The 25,912-nt window shown below is 49.0% G+C and overlaps 1 protein-coding gene across 1 annotated transcript in view; it reads right to left on the bottom strand.

The window, feature by feature from the left end:
• The window catches only part of pcnx2 (pecanex 2), a 946,160-nt gene that overhangs the window by 685,963 nt on the left and 234,285 nt on the right, over nucleotides 1-25,912 (bottom strand). The window contains exons 7-8 of the mRNA XM_085996657.1: nucleotides 18,965-19,110; nucleotides 17,532-17,625 (exon numbers count right to left, since the gene is read on the bottom strand). Coding sequence (XP_085852783.1) covers nucleotides 17,532-17,625; nucleotides 18,965-19,110 — 240 coding nt within the window. The remainder of the gene's footprint in view (nucleotides 1-17,531; nucleotides 17,626-18,964; nucleotides 19,111-25,912) is intronic.

The raw sequence follows: 25,912 nt of genomic DNA, 5'->3' as shown, positions 1-25,912 counted from the left end.
AACACAAACGCCAAGGAGAGCCATGTCTTAGAGAGGTATATCCAGCACATTCCACTGGGATAATCTCCCTGAGGAAGCAGTGGCTGTTGGGAATGTCCGGTGGCATTTCGCTTCCCCGCACACGGCTAGGATGGGTCACTCAGCAACAAGCACCAGAAACCAAGCCATGTTTTCAGGTAGAGGTAATTTGTCACTTTTAAGATAATCTTTGGGAACTGTGTGTCCTGTCCAATATTTATCCCTCAATCAGCATCACTAAAGCAGATTATCTGGTCATTATCTCATTGCATTTTGTGAGCTTGCTGTGCGCAGATTGGCTGCCGCATTTCCTACATTACAACAGTGACTACAGTTCAAAAATACTTCATTGGCTGTGAAGCACTTTGGGATGTCCTGAGCTTGTGAAAGGCGCGATAGAAATGCAAGTTCTTTCTTTCTATTCTATATGTAACTAAAATATTCCTTTACAAATGGAGTGAATTAAATGTTCTACAGGAAACTTCACGATATCCGGCACCGACGGGACCGAGCTGCTGCCGATCTATCAAAACTTCCGGATAGACCAGCGCTAATGTTGAAGGATACGGAGGTTTTCATCTCCGTATCTGACAACAAACACTGTTGCTTAGCAACAGCTTGTAAACACTCGGCCCGTACCTTGGAAGCATCTCTGAAGCTGTTGCTAAGCTACAGAGACGCTTTCCAGAGCCTGACTGTTAAAAAAATGCTAGGAGAAGAAAAAAAACCTAACCAAAACGGCTGCTGATTTCTGCCGTTAGATCGAGGTTTCCGAACATACAACCTCCGGATAAACCAAAGTTTCCTGTACTTCATTAACATTTAAAAAGTGAGACAGTAGCTCTGGGAGTGAACGGTAGGATTCTGTAGAACCTGGGTTTGAATTTTAACCAAGAACGATATGTAAGCTCCTCTGTCCCCAACAGGGAAGGATCACTAAATCTTTCAAAAGCCAAAGCAGAGGCAGCTTACAGTCAGCCAGGCCACAAGATCCCATTAATACAAAAGCAAAATACTGCGGATGCTGGAAATCAGAAATAAAAACAGAAAATGCTGGAAATACTCAGCAGGTCAGGCAGCATCGGTGGAGAGAGAAAGAGAGTTAACGTTTCAGGTCGATGACCCTTCGTCAGAACTGGAAAAAGTTGGAGATGTAACAGGTTTTTAAGCAAGTGCAGGAGCAGAGAAAGGGGGGAGGGGAGGAAAGAACAAATGGGAAGGTCTGTGGTAGGATGGAAGGCAGGAGAGGTTAAGCGACAAAAGGGATGATGGTGCAAGGCAAAAGGAGATGGTAATGGGACAAGTTAAGAAACAAAAGATGACTCTAGATGAAGGTGTTGCTATAGGAACCCGCGTGGCTCCTAGCTATGCCTGCCTGTTCATGGGATATGTGGAACATTCTTTGTTCCAGTCATACTCAGGTCCCCTCCCTCACCTCTTTTTCCGGTACAATGATGACTGTATCAGTGCCGTTTCCTGCTCTCGCCCTGAACTAGAAAGTTTCATTCACTTTGCTTCCAATTTCCACCCTTCCCTCACCTTCACATGGTCCATCTCCGACTCTTCCCTTCCCTTCCTCGACTTCTCTGTCTCCATCTCTGGGGATAGGCTATTGACAAACATTCACTATAAGCCGGAAAAACTCAGCAGGCCAGGCAACATCCGTGGAGAGAAAACAGAGCCAACGTTTCATAAGAACATAACATAAGAAATAGGAGCAGGAGTAGGCCATATGGCCCCTCGGGCCTGCTCCGCCATTCAATAGGATCATGGCTGATCTGAATCTAGACTCACGTCCACTTCCCTGCCCTCTCCCCGTAACCCCTAATTCCCTTATCTGCTAGGAAAATGTCTATCTCCATTTTAAATTTATTTAATGTTGCAGCTTCCACAGCTCTCTGGGGTAGCAAATTCCATAGATTTACTACCCTCCGAGTGAAGAAGTTTCTCCTCATCTCAGTTTTGAAAGGGCAGCCCCTTATTCTAAGATTATGCCCCCTAGTTCTAGTCTCACCCATCAGTGGAAACATCCTCATCGCATCCACCCGATCAAGCCCCCTCACAATCGTATATGTTTCGATAAGATCGCCTCTCATTCTTCTGAACTCCAATGAGTAGAGTCCCAACCTACTCAACCTTTCCTCATACGTCAACCCCCTCATCTCTGGAATCAACCGAGTGAACCTTCTCTGAACCGCCTCGAGAGCAAGTATATCTTTTCTTAAATATGGAAAACAAAACTGCACGCAGTATTCCAGGTGCGGCCTCACCAATACCCTATATAACTGCAGCAAGACTTCCCTGTTTTTATACTCCATCCCCCTTGCAATAAAAGCCAAGATTCCATTGGCCTTCCTGATCACCTGCTGCACCTGCATACTAACTTTTTGTGTTTCATGCACCAGGACCCTCAGATCCCTTTGTACTGTAGCACTTTGCAGTTTCTCTCCATTTAGATAATAACTTGCTCTTTGATTTTTTCTGCCAAAGTGCATAACCTCACACTTTCCAACATTATATTGCATCTGCCAAATCTCTGCCCACTCACTTAGCCTGTCTATGTCCTTTTGCAGGTTTTTTATGTCCTCCTCACTCAGTGCTTTCCCTCCCATCTTTGTATCGTCGGCAAACTTGGATATGTTGCTCTCGGTCCCTTCCTCCAAATCGTTAATATAGATTGTAAAGAGTTGGGGTCCCAGCACTGACCTCTGCGGAACACCACTAGTTACTGATTGCCAGCCTGAGAACGAACCATTTATCCCAACTCTTTGTTTTCTGTTAGATAGCCAATCTTCCACCCATGCCAGAATATTGCCCCCAATCCCGTGATTTTTTATCTTGATCAGTAATCTTTTGTGTGGAACCTTGTCAAATGCCTTTTGGAAGTCCAAATACACTACATCCACTGGTTCCCCTTTATCCACCCTGTATGTTACATCCTCAAAGAATTCGAGCAAATTTGTCAAACATGACTTCCCCTTTGTAAAACCATGCTGACTCTGTCCTATTAAATTATGTTTATTCAAATGCTCTGTTACTGTTTCCTTAATAATGGACTCCAACATTTTGCCAACCACAGATGTTAGGCTAACTGGTCTATACTTTCCAGCTTTTTGTCTACTTCCCTTCTTAAATAAGGGTGTTACATTAGCAGTTTTCCAATCTGCCGGGACCTTTCCTGAGTCCAGGGAGTTCTGGAAAATGATCACCAATGCATCCACAATCCCTACCGCCACTTCTCTCAAGACCCTAGGATGTAGGCCATCAGGTCCGGGGGATTTATCCGCCTTAAGTCCCATTATTTTACTGAGTACCATCTCCTTAGTGATTTTAATCGTGTTTAGCTCCTCCCCCCCCCCCCCCATTGCCCCCTGTTTGTTCAGTGTTGGGATATTTTTAGTGTCCTCTACTGTAAAGACTGATACAAAATATTTGTTCAGCGTCTTTGCCATCTCCATGTTCCCCACCACTAGTTTCCCGGTCCCATCCTCTAAGGGACCAACGTTCACTTTAGCCACCCTTTTTCTTTTTATATAGCTGTAGAAACTTTTGCTATCTGTTTTAATATTTTTTGCTAGTTTACTTTCATAATCTATCTTCCCTTTCTTAATTAATCTTTTAGTTATTGTTTGCTGGCTTTTAAATGCTTCCCAATCTTCTATCCTCCCACTAGATTTGGCTACTTTATATGCCCTTGTTTTCAGTCGAATACTATCCTTTATTACTTTACTAAGCCACGGATGGCTGTCTTTTCTTTTACTCCCCTTTTTCCTCAGTGGAATATATTTATCTCGAAAGATGTGAAATATCTCCTTGAATGTAGACCACTGCTCTTGTACCGTCTTACACGTTAATCTGTTTTCCCAGTCCACTTTAGTCAATTCTACTCTCATACCTTCATAGTCTCCTTTATTTAAACTTAGTACGCTGGTTTGAGATCCAACTCTCTCACCCTCAAACTGAATTTGGAATTCAACCATATTATGGTCACTCATTCCAAGGGGATCCTTTACTAGGACATTTTTTATTAATCCTGTCTCATTATACAGGACCAGATCTAAGATTGCCTGCCCCCTGGTTGGTTCAGTTACATACTGCTCAAGGAACCTGTCCCTAATACACTCTATGAACTCTTCCTCAATGCTGCCATGCCCAATTTGATTAGTCCAGTCAATATGAAAGTTAAAATCTCCCATGATTATAGCTGTTCCCTTATTACAAGCCCCAACTATTTCCTGATTTATACTCCAACCAACAGAGTTGCAACTGTTAGGAGGCCTATAGACTACGCCCACTAGTGACTTTTTCCCCTTATTATTCCTTATCTCCACCCAAACTGTTTCACTATCCTGATCCTTTGACCCAATATCATTTCTGACTATTGCAGTGATTCCATCCTTGATTAACATAGCAACCCCACCTCCCTTTCCTTCCTGTCTGTCCTTCCTAATTGTCAAATACCCTTGTATGTTTAGTTCCCAGTCATAATTATCTTGCAGCCATGTTTCCGTAATGGCCACCAGATCATACCCATGTGTGGTTATTTGTACCGTCAACTCGTCAATTTTGTTACGAATGCTGCGTGCATTCAGATAAAGAACTTTCAAATATGTTTTCTGACAATTTATTCCTGCTTTTACCCCTTTTACTACTTTACCTTTATCATTATATACATTCTGTCCCTTCCTGACACGCTCTGGTTTTTAATTCCCCCACTGCTACCTTGCTCTATTGCCTTCTCCGCTGTCATTTTTATTTTTCGCTCTCTTAAAACCTCCCCCCCACTAATTAGTTTAAAGCCCTCTCTACAGCCCTAGTTATTCGATTCGCCAGGATTCTAGTCCCAGCACTGGCCAAGTGAAGTCCGTCCCAACGGAACAGCTCTCTCCTGTCCCAGTACTGATGCCAGTGTCCCAGGAAGCAAAACCCATTTCTCCCACACCAGTCTTTGAGCCACGCATTTAACTCTCTAATTTTATTTACCCTAGCCAAATTTGCACGTGGCTCAGGTAGTAATCCAGAGATTATTACCCTTGTGGTTCTACTTTTTAATTTGGCCCCTAGCTGCTCAAACTCCCTCAGCAGAACCTCCTTCCTTGTCCTATCTATGTCGTTGGTACCAACATGGACCACGACAACTGGATCCTCCCCCTCCCACTCCAAGTTTCTCTCCAGCCCAGAGGAGATGTCCTTAACCCTGGCACCGGGCAGGCAACACAGCCTTCGGGACACTCGCTCTCGGCTGCAAAGAACTCTATCTATCCCCCTAATGATACTATCCCCTACCACTACAACTTTTCTTTTAACTCCCCCCACTTGAATGGCTCCCCGCTCCACGGTGCTGTGGCCAGGTTACTCATCCTCCCCGCAGTCCCTGTTCCCATCCTCACAGGGAGTAAGAGCCTAAAACCTGTTGGACAAGAGCAAGGGCTGCGGCTCCTCCAACACTACCTCCTGGATCCCCGTACCTGCCTCACTTCTAGTCACACCATCCTGACCCTGGCCACGGACTACATCTGAATTAATTAATCTAATTGGTGTGACTACCTCCTGATACACAGGCCTAGAAATTCGGTGGGGTTAGCGCCCAATTAGAGGCGTTAGAGGGCCTTGCGCCGGAATTATAGCCGCGATCGAAATTGCGTTGGGCCCTACCATCAGCGTTAGCCGGTAGCGCTGCGCCGGCACCGATGACGTCATCGGTGTGCGCAGCGTCCCGGTTGCCGTGGCAACGCGGCCGGACGCCCAAATTCAGTTGCGGCCGCCTCGCCCGTGGCAGCCGCAACCAACGATTGTTCAACAGGATGTTGCCGCACGTAGCGCCGGCGCATTAAGGTGGAGCGGCGGCCGGCCGCTTTCCCGGCGGCCGCCTGCCCGCACCTCTCCCCCCGGACTCCTCCACCACCCCCCCGCGGCACTGATGTGTGTGGCCCGCGAGCCCGGCACTTCTCCGAGGTGCCGGGCTCATTTGTCAGGCGATTCGACCGGTCAGCGGTCGGCTGCAGGCAGCTCCTCCTTAACAGAAGGAGGAGGCCTGCAGTACCCCAGCCTGCCGCACCGCATCGGGTGCCGCAGCGGGGGATTAGTGCTGCAAACCTGCATTCAGCGCCCATAGCGAGGCGCTGAAACCCTCCATTAGCGCCCGCAGCCGTCTGGGCGCGGGGCAGCTGAATTTTTGGCGGGCGCAGCGGCAATTATCGCGGGCGCAAAATTTCGGGCGCAAGAGCCCTGGCGGAGGCAAACCTAATTTCTAGGCCACAGAGTCCAGGTAACTCTCCCCCTCCCTGATGTGTCTCAGTGTTTGAAGCTCGGACCCCAGCTCTTCAACACGGAGCCGGAATTCCTCGAGCAGCCAGCACTTACTGCAAATGTGATCACCGTGAGCATCAATGGTGTCCACCAGCTCCCACATATTGCAGCAGCAACACATCACCTGATCTCCCATTCTATGTAATTAATTAAATTTATTAATATTATTTTTAAATACCCTCTGCTCTGATTCTAGATGATGAATATCGCACCTTAGAAACTATAAACCACAGAGTTTAAGCTTAAAAAAGAGAGAAATACTTACCAACCAATCACTTACCCGCTTTCTGGTGACGTCACACTTGGATTACTTTTTACCTCTCTCCTTCCCTCCGAGTTCCGAGTTCGGAGACTGGTACGCCTTACCTGGGTCTCTGGGGCCTTTTTATAGCCCTGCTCTGCCGCTCGAGATTCCCGCCGACGCTGTGAGGCCTTACCTGGTCTCTGGGGCCTTTTATAGCCCCGCTCTGCCGCTCGAGATTCCCACCGACACTGTGAGGCCTTACCTGGTCTCTGGGGCCTTTTATAGCCCCGTCTGCCGCTTGAGATTCCCGCCAATGCTGTGAGGCCTTACCTGGTCTCTGGGGCCTTTTATAGCCCCGCTCTGCCGCTCGAGATTCCCGCCGATGCTGTGAGGCCTTACCTGGTCTCTGGGGTCTTTTATAGCCCCGCTCTGCCGCTCGAGATTCCCGCCGATGCTGTGAGGCCTTACCTGGTCTCTGGGGCCTTTTATAGCCCCGCTCTGCCGCTCGAGATTCCCGCCGACGCAGTATTTTGTCTTGATAAAGAGTTTGACTCGAAACGTTGACTCTGTTTCTCTCTCCACGGATGTTGCCTGGCCTGCTGAGTTTTTCCAGCATTTTCTGTTGTTATTTCGGATTTCCAGCATCCGCAGTATTTTGCTATCATTCACTATAAGCCCACTGACTCCCACAGCTACCTGGACTACACTTCCTCCCACCCTGCTTCCTATAAGGACTCTATTCCATTCTCCCAGTTTCTCCGTCTCCGCCGCATCTGCTCTGACGATGCCACCTTCCATACTAGTGTTTCCGATATGCCTTCCTTTTTCCTCAACCGAGGATTCCTCTCTACCGTGGTTTACACGGCACTTGACCGTATCCGTTCTATTTCCCGCACTTCTGCTCTCACCCCTTCCCCTCCCTCCCGGAACCACGGTAGGGTTCCCCTTGTCCTCACCTTTCACCCCACTGGCCTCCACATTCAACGGATCATCCTCCGCCATTTCCGCCACCTCCAGCGTGATCCCACCACCAAACACATCTTCCCTCACCTCCCCTTACAGCATTCCGAAGGGACCGCTCCCTCCGTGACACCCTGGTCCACTTCTCTATCACCCCCAACACCCCTTCCCCTTCGCCCGGCACCTTCCCATGCAAGCACAGGAGATGCAACATCCGCCCTTTTACCTCCTCCCTTCCCACTGTCCAGGGCCCCAAACATTCCTTCCAGGTGAAACAGCGATTTACTTGTACTTCTTGCCGGTCTCCTCTACATTGGGGAGACCAAACGCAGATTGGGTGACCGCTTTGCGGAACACCTCCGTTCAGTCCGTAAGGGTGACCCCGAGCTTCCGGTCGCCTGTCACTTTAATTCTCCACTCCACTCCCACTCTGACCTCTCCGTCCTCGGCCTATTACATTGTTCCAATGAAGCTCAACATAAGCTGGAGGAACAGCACCTCATCTTTCGATTAGGCACCTCGGCCTAGAAATTGGGTTTTGGCTTAGCCAGGGCTTTAGCGCCGGAAGTTAGTGCCGGCGCTAAGTCCCCCTGCGTGCGCCAAAAATTCAGTAGCGCCACCCCCAAACGGCTGCCGACGCTACTGAAGGGTCTTAGCGCCTGGAAAAGGGCGCTAACTGCTGTTTAGCGCCGCAATTCCGGCGCTGCGGCACCCGATGCGGTGCGGCAGGCTGGGGAAGTGCAGGCCTCCTCCTTCCGTTAAGGAGGAGCTGCCTGCACCCGGCCGCGGCCCGCGCAAATCTGTTTAAAAATGAGCCCGGCACCTCGGACAAGTGCCGGGCTTGCATCTGTTCCGGGGGGGGGGGGGAGAAGTCCGGGGAGGGAGCTGCGGGCAGGCGGCCGGCAGGAAAGCGGCCGGCCGCCGCGGGGCCTTTAATGCGCCGGCGCAAACACATGTTGGACTCTGTTGCCAGAGTCTTAGTTGCGGCTGCCACGGGCGAGGCGGCCGCAACTGAATTTCGGCGCTGGGGCCCGTCGGCATGGCAACCGGGACGCTGCGCACACTGATGACGTCATCGGTGCCGGCGCAGCGCTACCGGTGCAACGCCGCTTTAGGGCCCCAGGGAATTTTTCAACTGGCCATAACTCTGGCGCTAGTCCCTCTAGCGCCTCAAAAGCGGCGCTAAGGCTAGTGAATTTCTAGGCCCTCATCTTTCAATCCAGTCTTCTGGACTCAACATCGAGTTCAACAATTTCAGACCATAACCTCTGCCCCTATCTTTTTTTTTCATTATTTTTTTTTCTCTCTCTCACATGGCAGCTGTTGATCATTCTGCCAGTGCCATTTACACTTCATCTAGAGTCATCTTTTGTTTCTTAACTTGTCCCATTATCATCTCCTTTTGCCTTGCACCATCATCCCTTTTGTCTCTTAATCTCTCCTGCCTTCCATCCTATCATGGACCTTCCCTTTTGTTCTTTCCTCCCCTCCCCCCTTTCCCTGCCCCTGCACTTGCTTAAAAACCTGTTCCATCTCCAACTTTTTCCAGTTCTGATGAAGGGTCATCGACCTGAAACATTAACTCTGTTTCTCTCTCCACAGATGCTGAGTATTTCCAGCATTTTCTGTTTTTATTTCACAAGATCCCATTGCTTGCAGTACATAGGTACAGGAGGAGGCCATTCAGCCCCTCGAGCCTGTCCTGCCATTCAATTAGATCATGGCTGATTTGTATCTTAACTTCATCTACCTGCCTTGGTTCCGTAACCCTTAATACCCTTACCTAACAAAACGATTGATCTCAGGTTTGAAATTTTCAAGTGACACCCCAACCTCAACAGTTTTTTGGGGGAGAGAGTTCCAGATTTCCAGTACCCTTTATGTGAAGTGCTTCCTGATATCACCCTAAACAGCCTGGCTCTAATTTTAAGGCTATGCCCCCTTGTTCTGGACTCCCCACCAGAGGAAATAGTTTCTCTCTATCTACCCTATCAACTCCTTTAATCATCTTAAACACCTCAATTAGACCACCCCTTAATCTTCAACACTGAAGGTACAGAAATGCCCATATGTGTTGGAGGTAAGAAAGAATCTCAGAGCAGCACTGATGGACGTAAGAAGTCACACAACACCAGGTTATAGTCCAACAGTTTTATTTGAAATCACAAGCTTTCGGAGCGCTGCTCCTTCGTCAGGTGAAGTGGAGAGATGCCAGGAATATGTTTCATGCTGGTATGAGTTTGGAGACACTCATACCAGCATGAAACATATTCCTGGCATCTCTCCACTTCACCTGACGAAGGAGCAGCGCTCCGAAAGCTTGTGATTTCAAATAAAACTGTTGGACTATAACCTGGTGTTGTGTGACTTCTTACATTTGTCCACCCCAGTCCAACACCGGCATCTCCACACCACAGCACTGATGGGGCCTGCAGATCAGCCAGAACATCCACATTTCTGGCCTACGCAAAGAGACGTAGGAGTGAGAAATAAGAGAAACTTGTTGTTTTAAAATAAATTATATATTTTTTTAAAACTCTGTATTAATATTGATCATTGAATGATGGGGTTTTTGTCCAATGTTCACAGTGAAGAACAGTGCTGGTGATAATAGGTTTAACTGATGGGGATACAGCACCCTCTAGTGAGTGTGGTGAGCATGGAAACGTCCCTCAATTACTTCACAATGTTTGCCACAGTTAAAGAAAGACTTGCATTTATATCGCCCCTTTCATAGAATCATAGAAGTTTACGGCACAGAAGGAGGCCATTTGGCCCTTTGTGTCTGTGCCAGCCGAATAAGCGCTACCCAGCCTAATTCCAGCTTTCCAGCTCTTGGTCCGTAGCCTTGTAGGTTTCGGCACTTCAAATGCATATCCAAGTACTTTTTAAATGCGACGAGGGTTTCTGCCTCTACCTCCCTTTCAGACAGTGAATTCCAGACCTCCACCACCCTCTGAGTGAAAGAAATTCTCCTCAACTCACCCCTAATCCTTCTACCAATTATTTTAAATCTATGCCCCCAGGTTATTGACCTCTCTGCTAAGGAAATAGGTCCTTCCTATCCACTCTATCTAGGCTCCTTATAATTTTATACACCTCAATTAAATCTCCCCTCAGCCTCCTCTGTTCCAAAGAAAAGAACCCCAGCCTATCCAATCTTTCCTCATAGCTAAAATTCTCCAGTCCTGGCAACATCCTCGTAAATCTCCTCTGTACCCTCTCTATTGCAAACACATCTTTCCTGTAATGTGGTGACCAGAACTGCACGCAGTACTCTAGCTGTGGCCTAACTAGTGTTTTATACAGTTCTAGCATAACCTCCCTGCTCTTGTATTCTATGCCTCGGCTAATAAAGGAAAGTATCCCGTATGCCGTCTTACCACCTTATCTATCTGTCCTGCTACCTTCAGGGATCTGTGGACATGCACTCTGGGGTCCCTCTGTTCCTCTACGCTTCTCAGTATCCTACAATTTATTGTGTATTCCCTTTCCTTGTTTGCCCTTCCCAAATGCATTACCTCACACTTCTCCGGATTGAATTCCATTTGCCACTTTTCTGCCCACTTGACCAGTCCATTGATATTTTCCTGCAGCCTACAGCTTTCTTCCTCGCTATTAACCACACAGCCAATTTGCACAACCTCAGGACATCCCAAAGGGCTTTACAGTCAATGAGGTACTTTTGAATTGTCATCACTGCTGTAATTAGGGAAACGTGGCAGTCAATTTGCACACAGCAAGCTCCCACAAACAGCAATAAAATAAAAGACCAGATAATCTGGTTTTAGGTGTTGGTTGAGGGATCAATATTGACCGGGACACCGGGGAAGACTCCCCTGCTCTTTTTCAAAATAGTGCCGTGGGATCTTTTATGTTCAAATGAGAGGGCAGACAGGGCCTCGGTTTAATATCTCATCCGAAAGACGGCACCTCCAACAGTGCAGCACACCTTCAGTACACCACTGGGAGCGTCAGCCTGGATTATGGGCACAAGTCTCCGGAATGGGACTTGAACCCACGACCTTCTGACTCAGGTGAAAGTACGATTCACTGAGCCACGGCTGCAAAAAACAGGACTGTGGGATTACACACCAAATCGCTGTATAGTCTGTGTACATTTCCAGTCCCCACAGGACATGAATCCAGAAACCCAATGCAAAGCCGGTCAAATTCACACCCTGATACTACACTGGGATGTGGTTGGGGGGGGTTTGGGGGTTGGGGGTGTTAAATCTGTGAGTTGTTCAAGTAATTAATACTCAGACTTAATCAGTAACAATAAAACAGGTCTTTACTGGTTGGAGGTAGGGACTATACGTAGGTCTTTACTTCATGCCCACAGGTGGGAACTGAGGGGAGATCAGTACCCACAGTACTATTTATACCCCTATGGCCAGGAGTGGTACTGCGTATCACTACGCCCTACAAGTAGTGCAGTCCTGTCCATAGGTTCAAAGTAGCACACATATTACATACACAACATTCCTCCCTTCCTAGCTTTACAGTCATCTCCCCATTTAACATAACGTAATAACATATATACATATATAACTTCAGGTTTACATAACAGAATAACATAGATAACTTCATGTCAAAACAGGTCACAGATTCATTCTCTGCGGAAAACAGTTCACAGATTCAATCTCTGTGGTGTAGTCGGTTCACGTTGCTGGAGTGACTCATTCAATAGTCCTTCCATGGATTTAACAGTTTGAGCTTCCGAACTGAATTGGCTCCGTTCGGAGGGACCACGTGTGTGATCTGGTAGAGGTAATAATGGTTCAGATGGGTCATCTTCTGTTTCGACTTTTCCTTTTCTGCTTCTTGGAGACTCTCTGGGCTCCACTGTCAGCTGCCAGCTGCATGCGCAGTTCCTCCTTCTCTTCCTCCTTTTTCCGTAGTAGAGCCACCTTCTCCCGATGTTCCGTAGACTTTCGGTGCTCCTCCATGATTTCTGTATGGTGGGAGTCGAAGTTACAAGTTGGGCAGGACAGGACATAGTAATATTCGGTGTCGTCCTGATCTAGACCAGTGAGAGGGTCGTCTATTTCCTCCATACCCAGCTGGACGTTAGCCAGCTCTTGTTCCAAATCCAGACATCTTTCCTGAAGAGACTTCTTCATGTGTACCTCTGCATCCAGCTTTTTCTGGGCTTTCAGCAAGTCGTTTACTAGTGACCTCATTTGTGATTTTAATACTTCAACTTCCTTTGGAGATTGATTGATCGGACTATGCAATCCCTCTACCGGAGCAGCTGTTTCAGCGGTCTGTTGTTCTACGTTGACGTGAGTCAGCGTACTTTTGGCATCCAAGGGCTGCTCTGTTGCAGTCATCTCAGTCTGTGTTGCCACCTCAGCTCTTCCAATAACCTTTGAGAGCTCCGAACCCCTTTCGTTTGAATATTGAAGTTCATGTTCAAGTTTTTCCCATTTCAGAGTCCTGTCCTTCAGCATATGCAGGAGTTGGCTGACCGTTAACTCCTCTGACATCAGACGTTTTGTGTGCTCCTGCTCCATTTTCTCCATCAGCTGCTTCTGTTGTCTTTCCAGATTCTCCAACTCTATATCAAAGAACTCTTTCGTTGCATTCAACTCTTGCTCAAAACGGCGAAGCATTTGTTCTAATTGCTGTTGTAGTTTGAAATGGAGTTGAGTTCGAGCCCGGTGTCCCTCAGAAATGGGCACATCAGTAGACTTGCCAGACTCAGAATCCACAGTTAAACTATGTTGTTGTTGCTCAGTGGAATTCTGTGCTGAAACTTTGTCTTTTGCACCTGAGTTGGGCTTACCATCATCCGTTCCAGAGTCTGGGCCGACTATCTTCACCGAGTTCTCACTCGTTATTGTTTGTAGGAAATGCCAGTCCATATTCATTTTCCTAATCCACTCCCGTCCTAGTAGTGGAGGACCTCCTTCAGATATCACATATAAGTCCATTATTTGACTGTCTTCGCCCTTGTGGACCACTGCAACCTCTATTTTCCCGATGGGGTACACTCTTTGCCCCGTGTATGTTTCCAATATAATCCCCGTATCCTGTAGGGGAATATGTTGGAATAACTTTCCGTAATCTTTCTTATTTATGACCGTCAATGCCGATCCAGTGTCCAATTCCAGTTTTACTTGGACTCCTTCTATCTGAAGAGTGACCCAAATTGTCTGGAGGTCTGCACCCTTACCAGCGTTGAGTACTCTTAAGCTAGCCAGTTCATTACTGCTAGCGTCTGAATCGGACTCCTGTTCGGTCACCTTGTGTACCTTTGCGTATTTTCCTTGCGGTGACTTCTTGTTGCTGGTCTTCTTCGCTGACCTGCATACTCTAGCTATATGTCCAAGCCTACCACAAGTTCTACATTCTTGGTTTTTAAACCAACACTGGTTCTGATCATGCGTTGTCTTTCCACAACGATAACATTTGCCAGAACTCACACCCAATTTGTGTGCACTGAGCTCCGGTGACCGTAGCTGCATTACTGCCGTGCCTCTCGCTGCGGCTTCGTGTGCTGCTGCCATAGTGACCGCCTTCTCAAGCGTCAGCTCATTCTCCTCGAGCAGTCGCTTTTGTGTATCCTGTTTAAATAAACCACACACAAATTTGTCTCGAAGTGCCTCTGTCAGTCCCGTTCCAAACTGGCAATATTTCGCTAATTTACGCAATTCCAGCAAATATTCAGCATTGCTTTCATGCTGTAGCTGCCTTCTGTCGTAAAATTTAAATCGTTCCGCTAGCATCAGCGGCGTGGGGTTTAGATGATCTTTCAGGACAGTAACAATCTCATCGAACGTCTTATCCGCCGGTTCATCTGGTGATAACAGGTGTTTCAATTGCCCGTATGTCTTCGCACCCATTAAATTTAATAATGTTAGAGCTTTATCTTGGTCACGAATTTTATTGGCCTTACAATAATTTTTTACTCTTTCAACATATATGGCCCAATCTTCGAGGTCACTATCAAAGGTGCTAATATTCCCGTGTTTAGGCATTGTAGATTTGCAATTTCTCAGATTTTATTTTCTTTACTTGTTATCAAAGATGGCGGCTTCCCGCTCTTGCCGTCGTCCTCCGCCCACAAAATGGCGGTTTTCCCGCGCTTGGCGGTCTTCACCCGTCCCCCAACGCCGTCTCCCTTCAGCCCCCGAGTGCGGCCCTTATCTTCGCCGCGATCGCCCGAGTGCGGCCCTTATCAGCGGATGCGATCGCTCTGTTGAAACGCCTCCCGCTCGAAGCGGCTCTCGCGCCCTATTCCTCCAGCTCCCCCAGCCCCGTTCGTGCGGCCAACGCGGTCGACTGCCTGTCGCGTCGCTGCCCGGCTCAGACAACGGCTTACCCACCACCAAGCTGGAGAAGAAGCTGACGGTCGCCGATGGAGGCTCCGAGGTCAGGATGTCTTCCAGTGGGGTGGAGAGGGTGGAAACCTCTCTGCAACGTCCTGGCTGTGGACGAAGCTGCCGTGGAGTGACTGCCGCAGGGTCCGAATCAGACTCGTCGCCAGTGTTAAATCTGTGAGTTGTTCAAGTAATTAATACTCAGACTTAATCAGTAACAATAAAACAGGTCTTTACTGGTTGGAGGTAGGGACTATACGTAGGTCTTTACTTCATGCCCACAGGCGGGAACTGAGGGGAGATCAGTACCCACAGTACTATTTATACCCCTATGGCCAGGAGTGGTACTGCGTATCACTACGCCCTACAAGTAGTGCAGTCCTGTCCATAGGTTCAAAGTAGCACACATATTACATACACAACAGGGGGGGTGGTGGTGTGCGAGTCAAATTGAGGGAAGCATCCAGGGATAAAATGCAAGGTATCCCCACTGAAGGAAGAATGGATGTCATAACTTCCAATGGATGCAGCGTAAAGGGATCTGGGGCAATAGTAAACTTGGCATTTAGGAGCATAAGAACAGGAGGCTGATCTGTGACCTAACTCCATATATCTGCCTTTGGCCCATATCCCTTAATACCTTTGGTTAACAAAAATCTCAGATTTAAAATTAACAACTGATCCAGCATCAACTGCCATTTGCGGAAGGGAGTTCCAAACTTCTACCACCCTCTGCGTGTAGAAGTGTTTGCGACCTTAACACCTGAAAGGCTTGTTTCTAATTTTTAGGCTATGTCCCCTTTAAGCTGCGCGGCCACGCAGTCCTCTAGGGGTCCTGTGCAACCAGTGAGCCAGCTTTTAAATTGAAAAAACCGTACATGCACGGAATTTTGAAAGGGCCGCACAGCTCGTTAAAGGGACCACGCGGCCCAAATAAATATTACAGGGAACACTGCTCCTAGGCTCCGTAACCAGCGGAAAAAGTTTCCCTCTATCTACCCTACCCCTTAACATCTTGAAAACTTTGATTAAATCACACCTTAATCTTCTAATTTCCAGGGAATACAATCCAAGTTTGTGTAATCTCTCCTCGTAATTTAACTCTTGGAGTCCAGGTATCATTCTGGTAAATCTACACTGCACTCCCTCCAAGGCCAATATATCCTTCCTAAGGTGTGATGCCCAGAACTGCTCACAGTACTCCAGGTGTGGTCTAACCAGGGTTTTGTATAGCTGTAGCATAACTTCTAACCCCTTGTACTCTAGTCCTCTAGATATAAAGGCCAACATTCCACTAGTATGTCAAATCACTGTGAAGCATCAATAAACAGTGTGAACCGTAGCTTAGTGGTGATCCTAACCGTACTCGCAAGTGACTGGTTTGGGAGTGCACAGGAAGGGCTGGATTTAACCTGCCGAGACGAGTTGGGGGCGGGACTGCTGCCTTCGGGTTCGAGTTCCGCCCCCAGCGACGTCCGACGCACAGACGCTATTTTAACCAGATTGGCCTTGTTAAGCCCGCCCTGCGGGCTTGCCGGCCAATTAAGAGAAAGTCGGTGTCAGGTGACGTCAGTTGATGACGCTTCATCTGCCGCTTTTCTTAAAGAGACATGTAGCATTTATTTTTGACAGATGATTTGTCAGTGTTTGACAGCATTGAGGTGCTGTCAAACACTGACAATCACTGTACAAAGGTGAGCTCTTTCACCCAGGCTCTCCAATGACTCTCTCCTTAGGATAAAACAGATGGCAGCTGCAGGTGAGGTTACAGAAGCGATCTGTCATTTCTCCCAATGAGGTGAGGCCACACAAACACTTCAAAGCTTGTCACCTACAGAAAAATCTAAACACATTAAAAATGACTTTCCCAACATCTCCTTACCTCTGACACTCACCAGTGTCCCATTGGATCCTTCACACCACTTCTGCAGCTGTCATCTATACACAAACATTACAACAGACCCACAGCACACCTCACTTACCCTGGTGTGGGTTCCCTGACGTCAGGAAGTCCGCAGCAGAAGTCTCAAAATGGGAAAAAGCCTGTTAACTGCCTGTTAACTACCTGTTAACAGGCAGTTAAGTGGCTATAATCCCCTTCCCGCCGCTAGGAGTCGGGTCCCTGTGCAAATCGGGGACCCGACTCCCAGGAAGATTGTTTGGAGGTGGATTGGGAGTGGGTTCAGGACCCGCTCCCATTCTTTTTGATTTTGCCAGCAGTCACACCTCCAAACCCGCCTCCTCAGGGCTGGTAAAATCCAGCCCCCAGAGTCCAGGTATCATATTCTTGTGAGATGCAACAGCCGATTAGAAAAGGCAAATGGAAATCTCAAGAATATTAAGCGATGACACTCACTTTTGGTGCCAAGTCAAACAAGAGCTGACCCGGAGCACAGGACGATCCCAGCTCACTTTAACCCCTGCTTCTGACGGGCCTCTGGAGCTGCACAACACGGCACCAGTCAATCATCCACAACCTGTAACAAGCTCTTAACACATTCCATTGTGCTTTTTCCAAGAGCTGGGCACAGTGATCAATTTATCACTTTCTCCTGGCTCGATATACAAGTCTTTGTTTTCATATAGGATTGTTGGTCTCCTGAGTTGATCTAAAATGCTGCAATCTCAGAATTCTATCTTATTTGTGGAACTGTTGTGAAAATCAGACTTACCATGAACTTTGAATATGTTCTGAACTTGGAGGCTGATCCAATGAATTTTCAAAACCTCTGCTGTCAGCACCAAATGTGTATGACCTTACCTCCCCTAGGAATAAAATGACACAGTATTTAACCATTCCCTTCATCTCAAACTGAACCCTCGACTGTCTGTCAAAGCCTCGATTTTAAAATTCTCATCCTCGTGTTCAAATCCCTCCACGGCCTCGCCCCTCCCTATCTCTATAACCTCCTCCAGCCTTACAAGACTACAACCCTCTGCGATCTCTGCGCTCCTCCAATTCTGGCCTCTTGAGCATCCCAGATTTCTATCGCTCCACCATTGGCGGCCGTGCCTTCAGCTGCCTAGGCCCTGAGTTATATAAATGCACGTTGTTGTTGTTGTTGTATGGATTCCAAGTATTGAAGGGTAGTCCCTTGTTTAGTCTTTTTTGGTCACCAGTGAATTCTTTCCCATAGTACCAACACATTGCAGTGGTATTAGAGCAAGGGTTTTACACTGATAAATGGGAAGAGCAAATCCACAGCTCATTCATACTCCGATGTCCGGTACCACAGCCCCTGCTTGTGATTCCTGGCACACTGCATTCCTGATCTCAGGCAGAGATGCCAATCGAAGGCATTTCCCCACGGACGGGAAGGGAAGGAAATCAGATGGTAAATCTGTTAGAATACCTCACAGTGGCCTCTAGGGATCAGTTACAGATCCTGCCCCCATTTCAACCAGTGAAAGGTGTCCTGAACAGCAAGAAATAGAAGAGAGAATTGGGAAAAGCAGAAGCTTACCCACCGAGTATAAGCCTTTTCCAAATAAAAATTAATACATATTTCCCATAGACCCCACCTTGCAACAGAGAAGCTGAAAGTATTTTAATTTAGAAAAAGATATGTGAATGAGGAGTAATTCTGATTCAAATACACCAACATTGGGACTCATAGTTTACGAACATAAAATAAATCAGCCCAAAATAAATGCAGCTACAGACAGAACCGTTTGACAGGTGAGTAGGAAAAAAGTTGGGTTATATTTTGTTGTAGAATTAGTAACAAATTGCTGGAACAAAATAAACCCTTTGAAGAGAGATCTGAAATGCTGCCCAGTATATCAGGGAAAATGCACGTTTGCATTTTTTTTGTTGGCGTAATCAGACTCCTTTTAAAACCATTCAAAGCATTATTTAAAACTGCCAAACACTTCTGCCAGATGTTACAAGGAGGCCATTCAACCCATCATGTCTGTGCCGGCTCTTTCAAAGAACTATCCAATTAGTCCCATGCTCCTACAATAGAATCATACAGCACAGGTGGCCATTAGCCCATCGTATCTGTGCCTGACCATTCATTCAATCTAACTTTTATAAACTACACACCATCAGTTTCCATGCCATAAACAGAATTGCATTTAATCACCTCCAGGGAATACTTACCGAGCTCATCTACAAAAAAGTGTGTGGCACCAGTAGAGGTATCGTGGTGTGATGAAGCTTCATGCCTTGGACTGTCACTTGGACACCCCGAGCTGCCCCAGTGTAATGAACCGGAATGATTCAGCATTTGGTGATTATCCTGCAAGCTGTAAATTGTTTCACAAGAATTTAAGTAAATAAAACAGTGATCACATCCATCTACACTTATCAGGACATCTGAAGGCCATCTCAACCTGCTTGCAACTCTTCAAATATTGTCGGTAACACACGCAAAATCTGGGGTCTAGGGGTTAAAGTTGGAACTGGTCAACTCCACCCCCTTAAGATGCTAGTGTCAACACCAAGCATGCTCAGTCAAGCACAGTATATCCAGATACAGAGTATTACATACTGTAGTATTTACAGCACAAAAACAGTTACAACCGCTCTATTCCCGTGTTTATGCTCCTCCCGAGCCTCCTCCCACCCCTCATCATCTCCCACTATCCACATATCTTTCTATTCCTTTCTCCCTCAGGTGCTTATCTAACTTCCCCTTAAATGCATCTATGCTATTCGCCTCCACCACTCCTTTGGTACAGAGTTCCACGTTCTCATCACTCTCTGGGTAAAGAAGCTTTTCCTGAATTCCCTATTGGATTTATTAGTGACTATCTTATGGGGATAGGACGGGAAATTGGAGATGAGGTCGATGATCAGCCATGATCATATTGAATGGTGGAGCAGGCTCGAAGGGCCAAATGGCCTACTCCTGCTCCTATTTCTTATGTTTTTGCATTTCTCACACTAGCCACCCTGTAAACTCTCTAAGTGAGACCCATCGGACCTGATTCATGACACACCCAAATTTCCGGAAACCTCAACTTGCAACATCTACCCCAACAGCCGTTGAATTGCAGGCTCAAGATAATGCCTTGCTGCAACACAATACACTGGTATCCAATTCCTTTAGAGGTTAGGCCAGAATGGAAATATGTGATCTTACTAAAGCAGGTCAGAGGCTGAGTATTCTGCAGCGAGTGACTCACCTGACGCCCAAAGCCTTTCCACCATCTACAAGGCAGAAATCAGGCGTGTGATGGAATACTCTCCATTTGCCTGGATGAGTGCAGCTCCATCAACACTCAAGAAGTTCGACACCATCCAGGACAAAGCAGCCCGCTTGATTGGCACCCCGTCCATCACCTTAAACATTCACTCCCACCACCACCGGTGTACCGTGGCTGCAGTGTGTACCATCTACAAGATGCACTGCAGCAACTCGCCAAGGCTTCTTCAGCAGCACATCCCAAACCCGTGACCTCTACCACTTAGAAGGACAAGGGGAGCAGGTGCATGGGAACACCACCACCTCCAAGTTCCCCTCCAAGTCACACACCATCCTGACGTGGAAGTATATCGCCGTTGTTTCATCATCGCTGGGTCAAAATCCTGGAACTCACAACCTAATAGCACTGTGGGAGCACCTTCACCACACGGACTGCAGCGGTTCAAGAAGGCGACTCACCACCGCTTTCTCAAGGACAATTAGGAATGGGCAATAAATGCTGACCTTGCCAGTGACGCTCACATCCCACGAATAAATAAAAACAAAATGTCAGCAGTCAGTCTGTTCACACTGCATAAAACTTTGACAATTAATTTCCAACTTTTTGTTAAGAGGGCGGGGGTGGATTCTGCTCTGTGCTCACTTTGCATACGACTGATACTTAATTTTAAAAAACATGAATTTCACTTTCCGAATTTAATTCTGGCAAGATCCCAGGATTGTGGCATTCTGTGAAGCTTTGTGTTTTGACAGTTCTATTTGCGTCACCAGGTGATGCTGGTATGCAGTTAGGTATTCATCTCCAGCTCAGAGGCTGACATACACATTTTGAATCAGGATTGCAGTTAACATTTCACATAAGAGAAACAAAAGAGAATTTCTCAAGTGAAAGGAAATAGAATTTAAAGGAACTCACAAATGACTAAAGGCAAGTCAAAATCCATTATCAACTTAAAAAAAGAATTGTCAGCCAATGTAAAGTATCTAAGAATCATGGCGCCCATTGATCAAGATGGCGCAATAGGGTAGTTTCTGAAATCAATGGACTTAATCTTGTTGACAACACACCCGAGATTTTCTGCCCTGCATCTCACTGGCTGAGGGACCTCATCAGGGAGAAGAACTCAGTAATAGGTCAAAACCACAGATAATTCAAGGACCTTGGAATGAATCTGTTCCCTCGCGAATGATTCCATCCCTCTCCATGGCCACTGTCTCAGGCTGAACCAGACTATAGACAATCTCGGTGACCTATTCGACCTTGTGTTGAGCTTCCAACCCCTTATCCTCTCCATCACCAAGTCCGCCTACTTCCACCTCCGTAACATCGCCTATCTCCGCCCCTGCCTCAGCCCATCTGCTGCTGAAACCCTCATGCATGTCACATCGAGACTTGACTATTCCAAGTGATCTCCTGGCCGGCCTCCCATCTTCCACCCTCCGTAAACTTCACCTCATCAAAAACTCTGTTGCCCATATTTAATCCCGCACAAGTCCCGCTCACCTATCGCCCCATCATCACAGGCCTACATTAGCTTTGCTGTATAGCCCCACCATCCAGGCTGACAGATGAAGAATGGCTTCTTGGGCAGGGTATTTGAATGCGGGCAGTACCTGCAGAGCTGCACCACTTTATAGGGAGTGGAGGGTCAAGGGAAGAAGGGACAAGGAGAGGAGGGAGAAGGAGTGGAGGGTCAAGGAGTGGAGGGACAAGGAAAGGAGGGACAAGGGGAGGAGGGACAAGGAGTGGAGGGACAAGGAGAGGAGGGACAAGGAAAGGAGGAACAAGCAGTGGAGGGACAAGGAAAGGAGGGACAAGGAGAGGAGGGACAAGGAGAGGAGAGACAAGGAAGGAGGAACAAGCAGTGGAGGGACAAGGAAAGGAGGGACAAGGAGAGGAGGGACAAGGAGAGGAGGGACAAGGAGAGGAGGGACAAGGAGTGGAGGGACAAGGAGTGGAGGGAAAAGGAGTGGAGGGACAAGGAGTGGAGAGACAAGGAATGGAGGGACAAGGAGAGGAGCAACAAGGAGAGGAGGGAAAAGGAGTGGAGAGACAAGGAGAGGAGGAACAAGGAGTGGAGGGAAAAGGAAAGGAGGTACAAGGAGAGGAGGGACAAGGAGTGGAGGGAGAAGGAGAGGAGGGAGAGGAGAGGAGGGACAAGGAGAGGAGGGAGAAGGAGTGGAGGGACAAGGAGAGGAGGGACAAGGAGAGGAGGGACAAGGAGAGGAGGGACAAGGAGTGGAGGGACAAGGAGTGGAGGGACAAGGAGCGGAGGGAAACGGAGTGGAGGGACAAGGAGTGGAGGGACGAGGAGAGGAGGGACAAGGAGTGGAGGGACAAGGAGAGGAGGGACAAGGAGAGGAGGGACAAGGAGAGGAGGGACAAGGAGTGGAGGGACATAGAAACATAGAAACATAGAAGATAGGAGCAGGAGTAGGCCATTCGGCCCCTCGAGCCTGCTCCGCCATTCAATGAGATCATGGCTGATCATCCGAATTCAGTACCCTGTCCCTGCCTTCTCCCCATATCCCTTGATCCCTTTAGCCTTAAGAAATATATCCAATTCTTTCTTGAACATATTTAATGAACGGGCCTCCACCCCCTCTGTGGCAGAGAATTCCACAGGTTCACCACTCTCTGGATGAAGAAATTCATCCTCGCCTCATTCCTAAATGTCCTACCCCTTATCCATAGACTGTGACCCCTGGTTCTGGACACCCCGGCCATCAGAAACATCCTTCCTGCATCTAGTCTGTCCAGGCCTGACAGAATTTTATAGGTTTCGATGAGATCCCCTCTCAATCTTCTAAACTCCAGCAAGTATAAGCCCAATCGATCCAATCCCTCCTCATACGTCATTCCTGCCATCCCAGGTATCAGCCTGGTGAATCTTCACTGCACTCCCTCCATGGCAAGAACATCTTTCCTCAGATAAGGTGACCAAAACTGCACACAATACTCAAGGTGCAGCCTCACCAAGGCCCTGTACAACTGCAGCAAGACATCCTTGCTCCTGTACTCAAACCCTCTCGCTACGAAGGCCAGGAGGGACAAGGAGTGGAGTGACAAGGAGAGGACGGGCAAGGAGAGGAGGGACAAGGAGAGGAGGGACAAGGAGAGGAGGGACAAGGAGTGGAGGGACAATGAGAGGAGGGACAAGGAGAGGAGGGACAAGGAGTGGAGGGACAAGGGGAGGAGGGACACGGAGAGGAGGGACACGGAGAGGAGGGACAAGGAGTGGAGGGACAACGAGAGGAGGGACAAGGAGTGGAGGGACAAGGAGTGGAGGGACAAGGAGAGGAGGGACAAGGAGAGGAGGGACAAGGAGTGGAGGGACAACGAGAGGAGGGACAAGGAGAGGAGGGACAAGGAGAGGAGGGACACGGAGAGGAGGGACACGGAGAGGAGGGACAACGAGAGGAGGGACAAGGAGAGGAGGGACAAGGAGAGGAGGGACAAGGAGAGGAGGGACACGGAGAGGAGGGACACGGAGAGGAGGGACAAGGAGTGGAGGGACAAGGAGTGGAGGGACAAGGAGAGGAGGGACAAGGAGAGGAGGGACAAGGAGAGGAGGGGCATGCAGAGGAGGGACAAGGAGAGGAGGGACAAGGAGAGGAGGGACAAGCAGAAGAGGGACAAGAAGAGGAGGGACACGGAGAGGAGGGACACGGAGAGGAGGGCCAACGAGAGGAGGGACAAGGAGAGGAAGGACAAGGATTGGAGGGTCAACGAGAGGAGGGACAAGGAGTGGAGGGACAAGGAGTGGAGGGAGAAGGAGTGGAGGGAGAAGGAGTGGAGGGACAAGGAGAGGAGGGACAAGGAGTGGAGGGACAAGGAGAAGAGGGACAATGAGAGGAGGGACAAGGAAAGGAGGGACAAGGAGAGGAGGGACAAGGAGTGGAGGGACATGGAGAGGAGGGACAAGGAGAGGAGGGACAAGGAGTGGAGGGACAAGGAGTGGAGGGACAAGGAGAGGAGGGACAAGGAGTGGAGGGACAAGGAGTGGAGGGACAAGGAGTGGAGGGACAACGAGAGGAGGGACGAGAGGAGGGACAAGGAGAGTAGGGACAAGGAGAGGAGGGACAACGAGAGGAGGGACAAGGAGCGGCGGGACAAGGAGAGGAGGGACAAGGAGAGGAGGGACATGGAGAGGAGGGACAAGGAGAGGAGGGACAAGGAGTGGAGGGACAAGGAGAGGAGGGACAAGGAGTGGAGGGACAAGGAGTGGAGGGACAAGGAGTGGAGGGACAAGGAGTGGAGGGACAACGAGAGGAGGGACAACAAGAGGGGGGACAAGGAGAGGAGGGACAAGGAGAGGAGGGACAAGGAGATGAGGGACAAGGAGTGGAGAGACAAGGAGTGGAGGGACAATGAGAGGAGGGACAAGGAGTGAAGGGACAAGGAGAGGAGGGACAAGGAGTGGAGGGACAAGGAGTGGAGGGACGAGGAGTGGAGGGACGAGGAGTGGAGGGACGAGGAGAGGAGGGACAAGGAGAGGAGGGACAAGGAGAGGAGGGACAAGGAGAGGAGGGACAAGGACTGGAGGGACAAGGAGTGGAGGGACAAGGGGAAGAGGGACATGGAGAGGAGGGACAAGGAGTGGAGGGACAAGGAGTGGAGGGACAAGGAGTGGAGGGCCAAGGAGAGGAGGGACAAGGAGAGGAGGGACAAGGAGTGGAGGGACAAGGAGAGGAGGGACAAGGAGTGGAGGGACAAGGAGTGGAGGGACAAGGAGAGGAGGGACATGGAGAGGAGGGACAAGGAGAGGAGGGACAAGGAGAGGAGGGACAAGGAGAGGAGGGACAAGGAGAGGAGGGACAAGGAGAGGAGGGACAAGGAGTGGAGGGACAAGGAGAGGAGGGACAAGGAGAGGAGGGACAAGGAGAGGAGGGACAAGGAGTGGAGGGACACGGAATTCAGGGACAAGGAGAGGAGGGACAAGGAGTGCAGGGACAAGGAGTGGAGGGACAAGGAGAGGAGGGACAAGGAGAGGAGGGACATGGAGAGGAGGGACAAGGAGTGGAGGGACAAGGAGAGGAGGGACAAGGGGAAGAGGGACATGGAGAGGAGGGACAAGGAGAGGATGGACAAGGAGTGGAGGGACAAGGAGTGGAGGGACAAGGAGAGGAGGGACAAGGAGAGGAGGGACATGGAGAGGAGGGACAAGGAGTGGAGGGACAAGGAGAGGAGGGACAAGGGGAAGAGGGACATGGAGAGGAGGGACAAGGAGTGGAGGGACAAGGAGTGGAGGGACAAGGAGTGGAGGGCCAAGGAGAGGAGGGACAAGGAGAGGAGGGACAAGGAGTGGAGGGACAAGGAGAGGAGGGACAAGGAGTGGAGGGACAAGGAGTGGAGGGACAAGGAGAGGAGGGACATGGAGAGGAGGGACAAGGAGAGGAGGGACAAGGAGAGGAGGGACAAGGAGAGGAGGGACAAGGAGAGGAGGGACAAGGAGTGGAGGGACAAGGAGAGGAGGGACAAGGAGAGGAGGGACAAGGAGAGGAGGGACAAGGAGTGGAGGGACACGGAATTCAGGGACAAGGAGAGGAGGGACAAGGAGTGCAGGGACAAGGAGTGGAGGGACATGGATTGGAGGGACAAGGAGTGGAGGGAGAAGGAGAGGAGGGACAAGGAGTGGAGGGACAAGGAGAGGAGGGACAAGGAGAGGAGGGACAAGGAGTGGAGGGACAAGGAGTGGAGGGACAAGGAGAGGAGGGACAAGGAGTGGAGGGACAAGGAGTGGAGGGACAAGGAGAGGAGGGACAAGGAGAGGAGGGACAAGGAGTGGAGGGACACGGAGTGGAGGGACAAGGAGAGGAGGGACAAGGAGTGGAGGGACACGGAGTTGAGGGACAAGGAGAGGAGGGACAAGGAGAGGAGGGACAAGGAGTGGAGGGAC

Source organism: Somniosus microcephalus, chromosome 9 (genome assembly GCF_052327205.1).
Source record: "Somniosus microcephalus isolate GS21.2 chromosome 9, FLI_Smic_1.0, whole genome shotgun sequence".
Lineage (NCBI taxonomy): Eukaryota > Metazoa > Chordata > Chondrichthyes > Squaliformes > Somniosidae > Somniosus > Somniosus microcephalus.
This window is presented reverse-complemented; position numbering and strand designations above follow the sequence as displayed.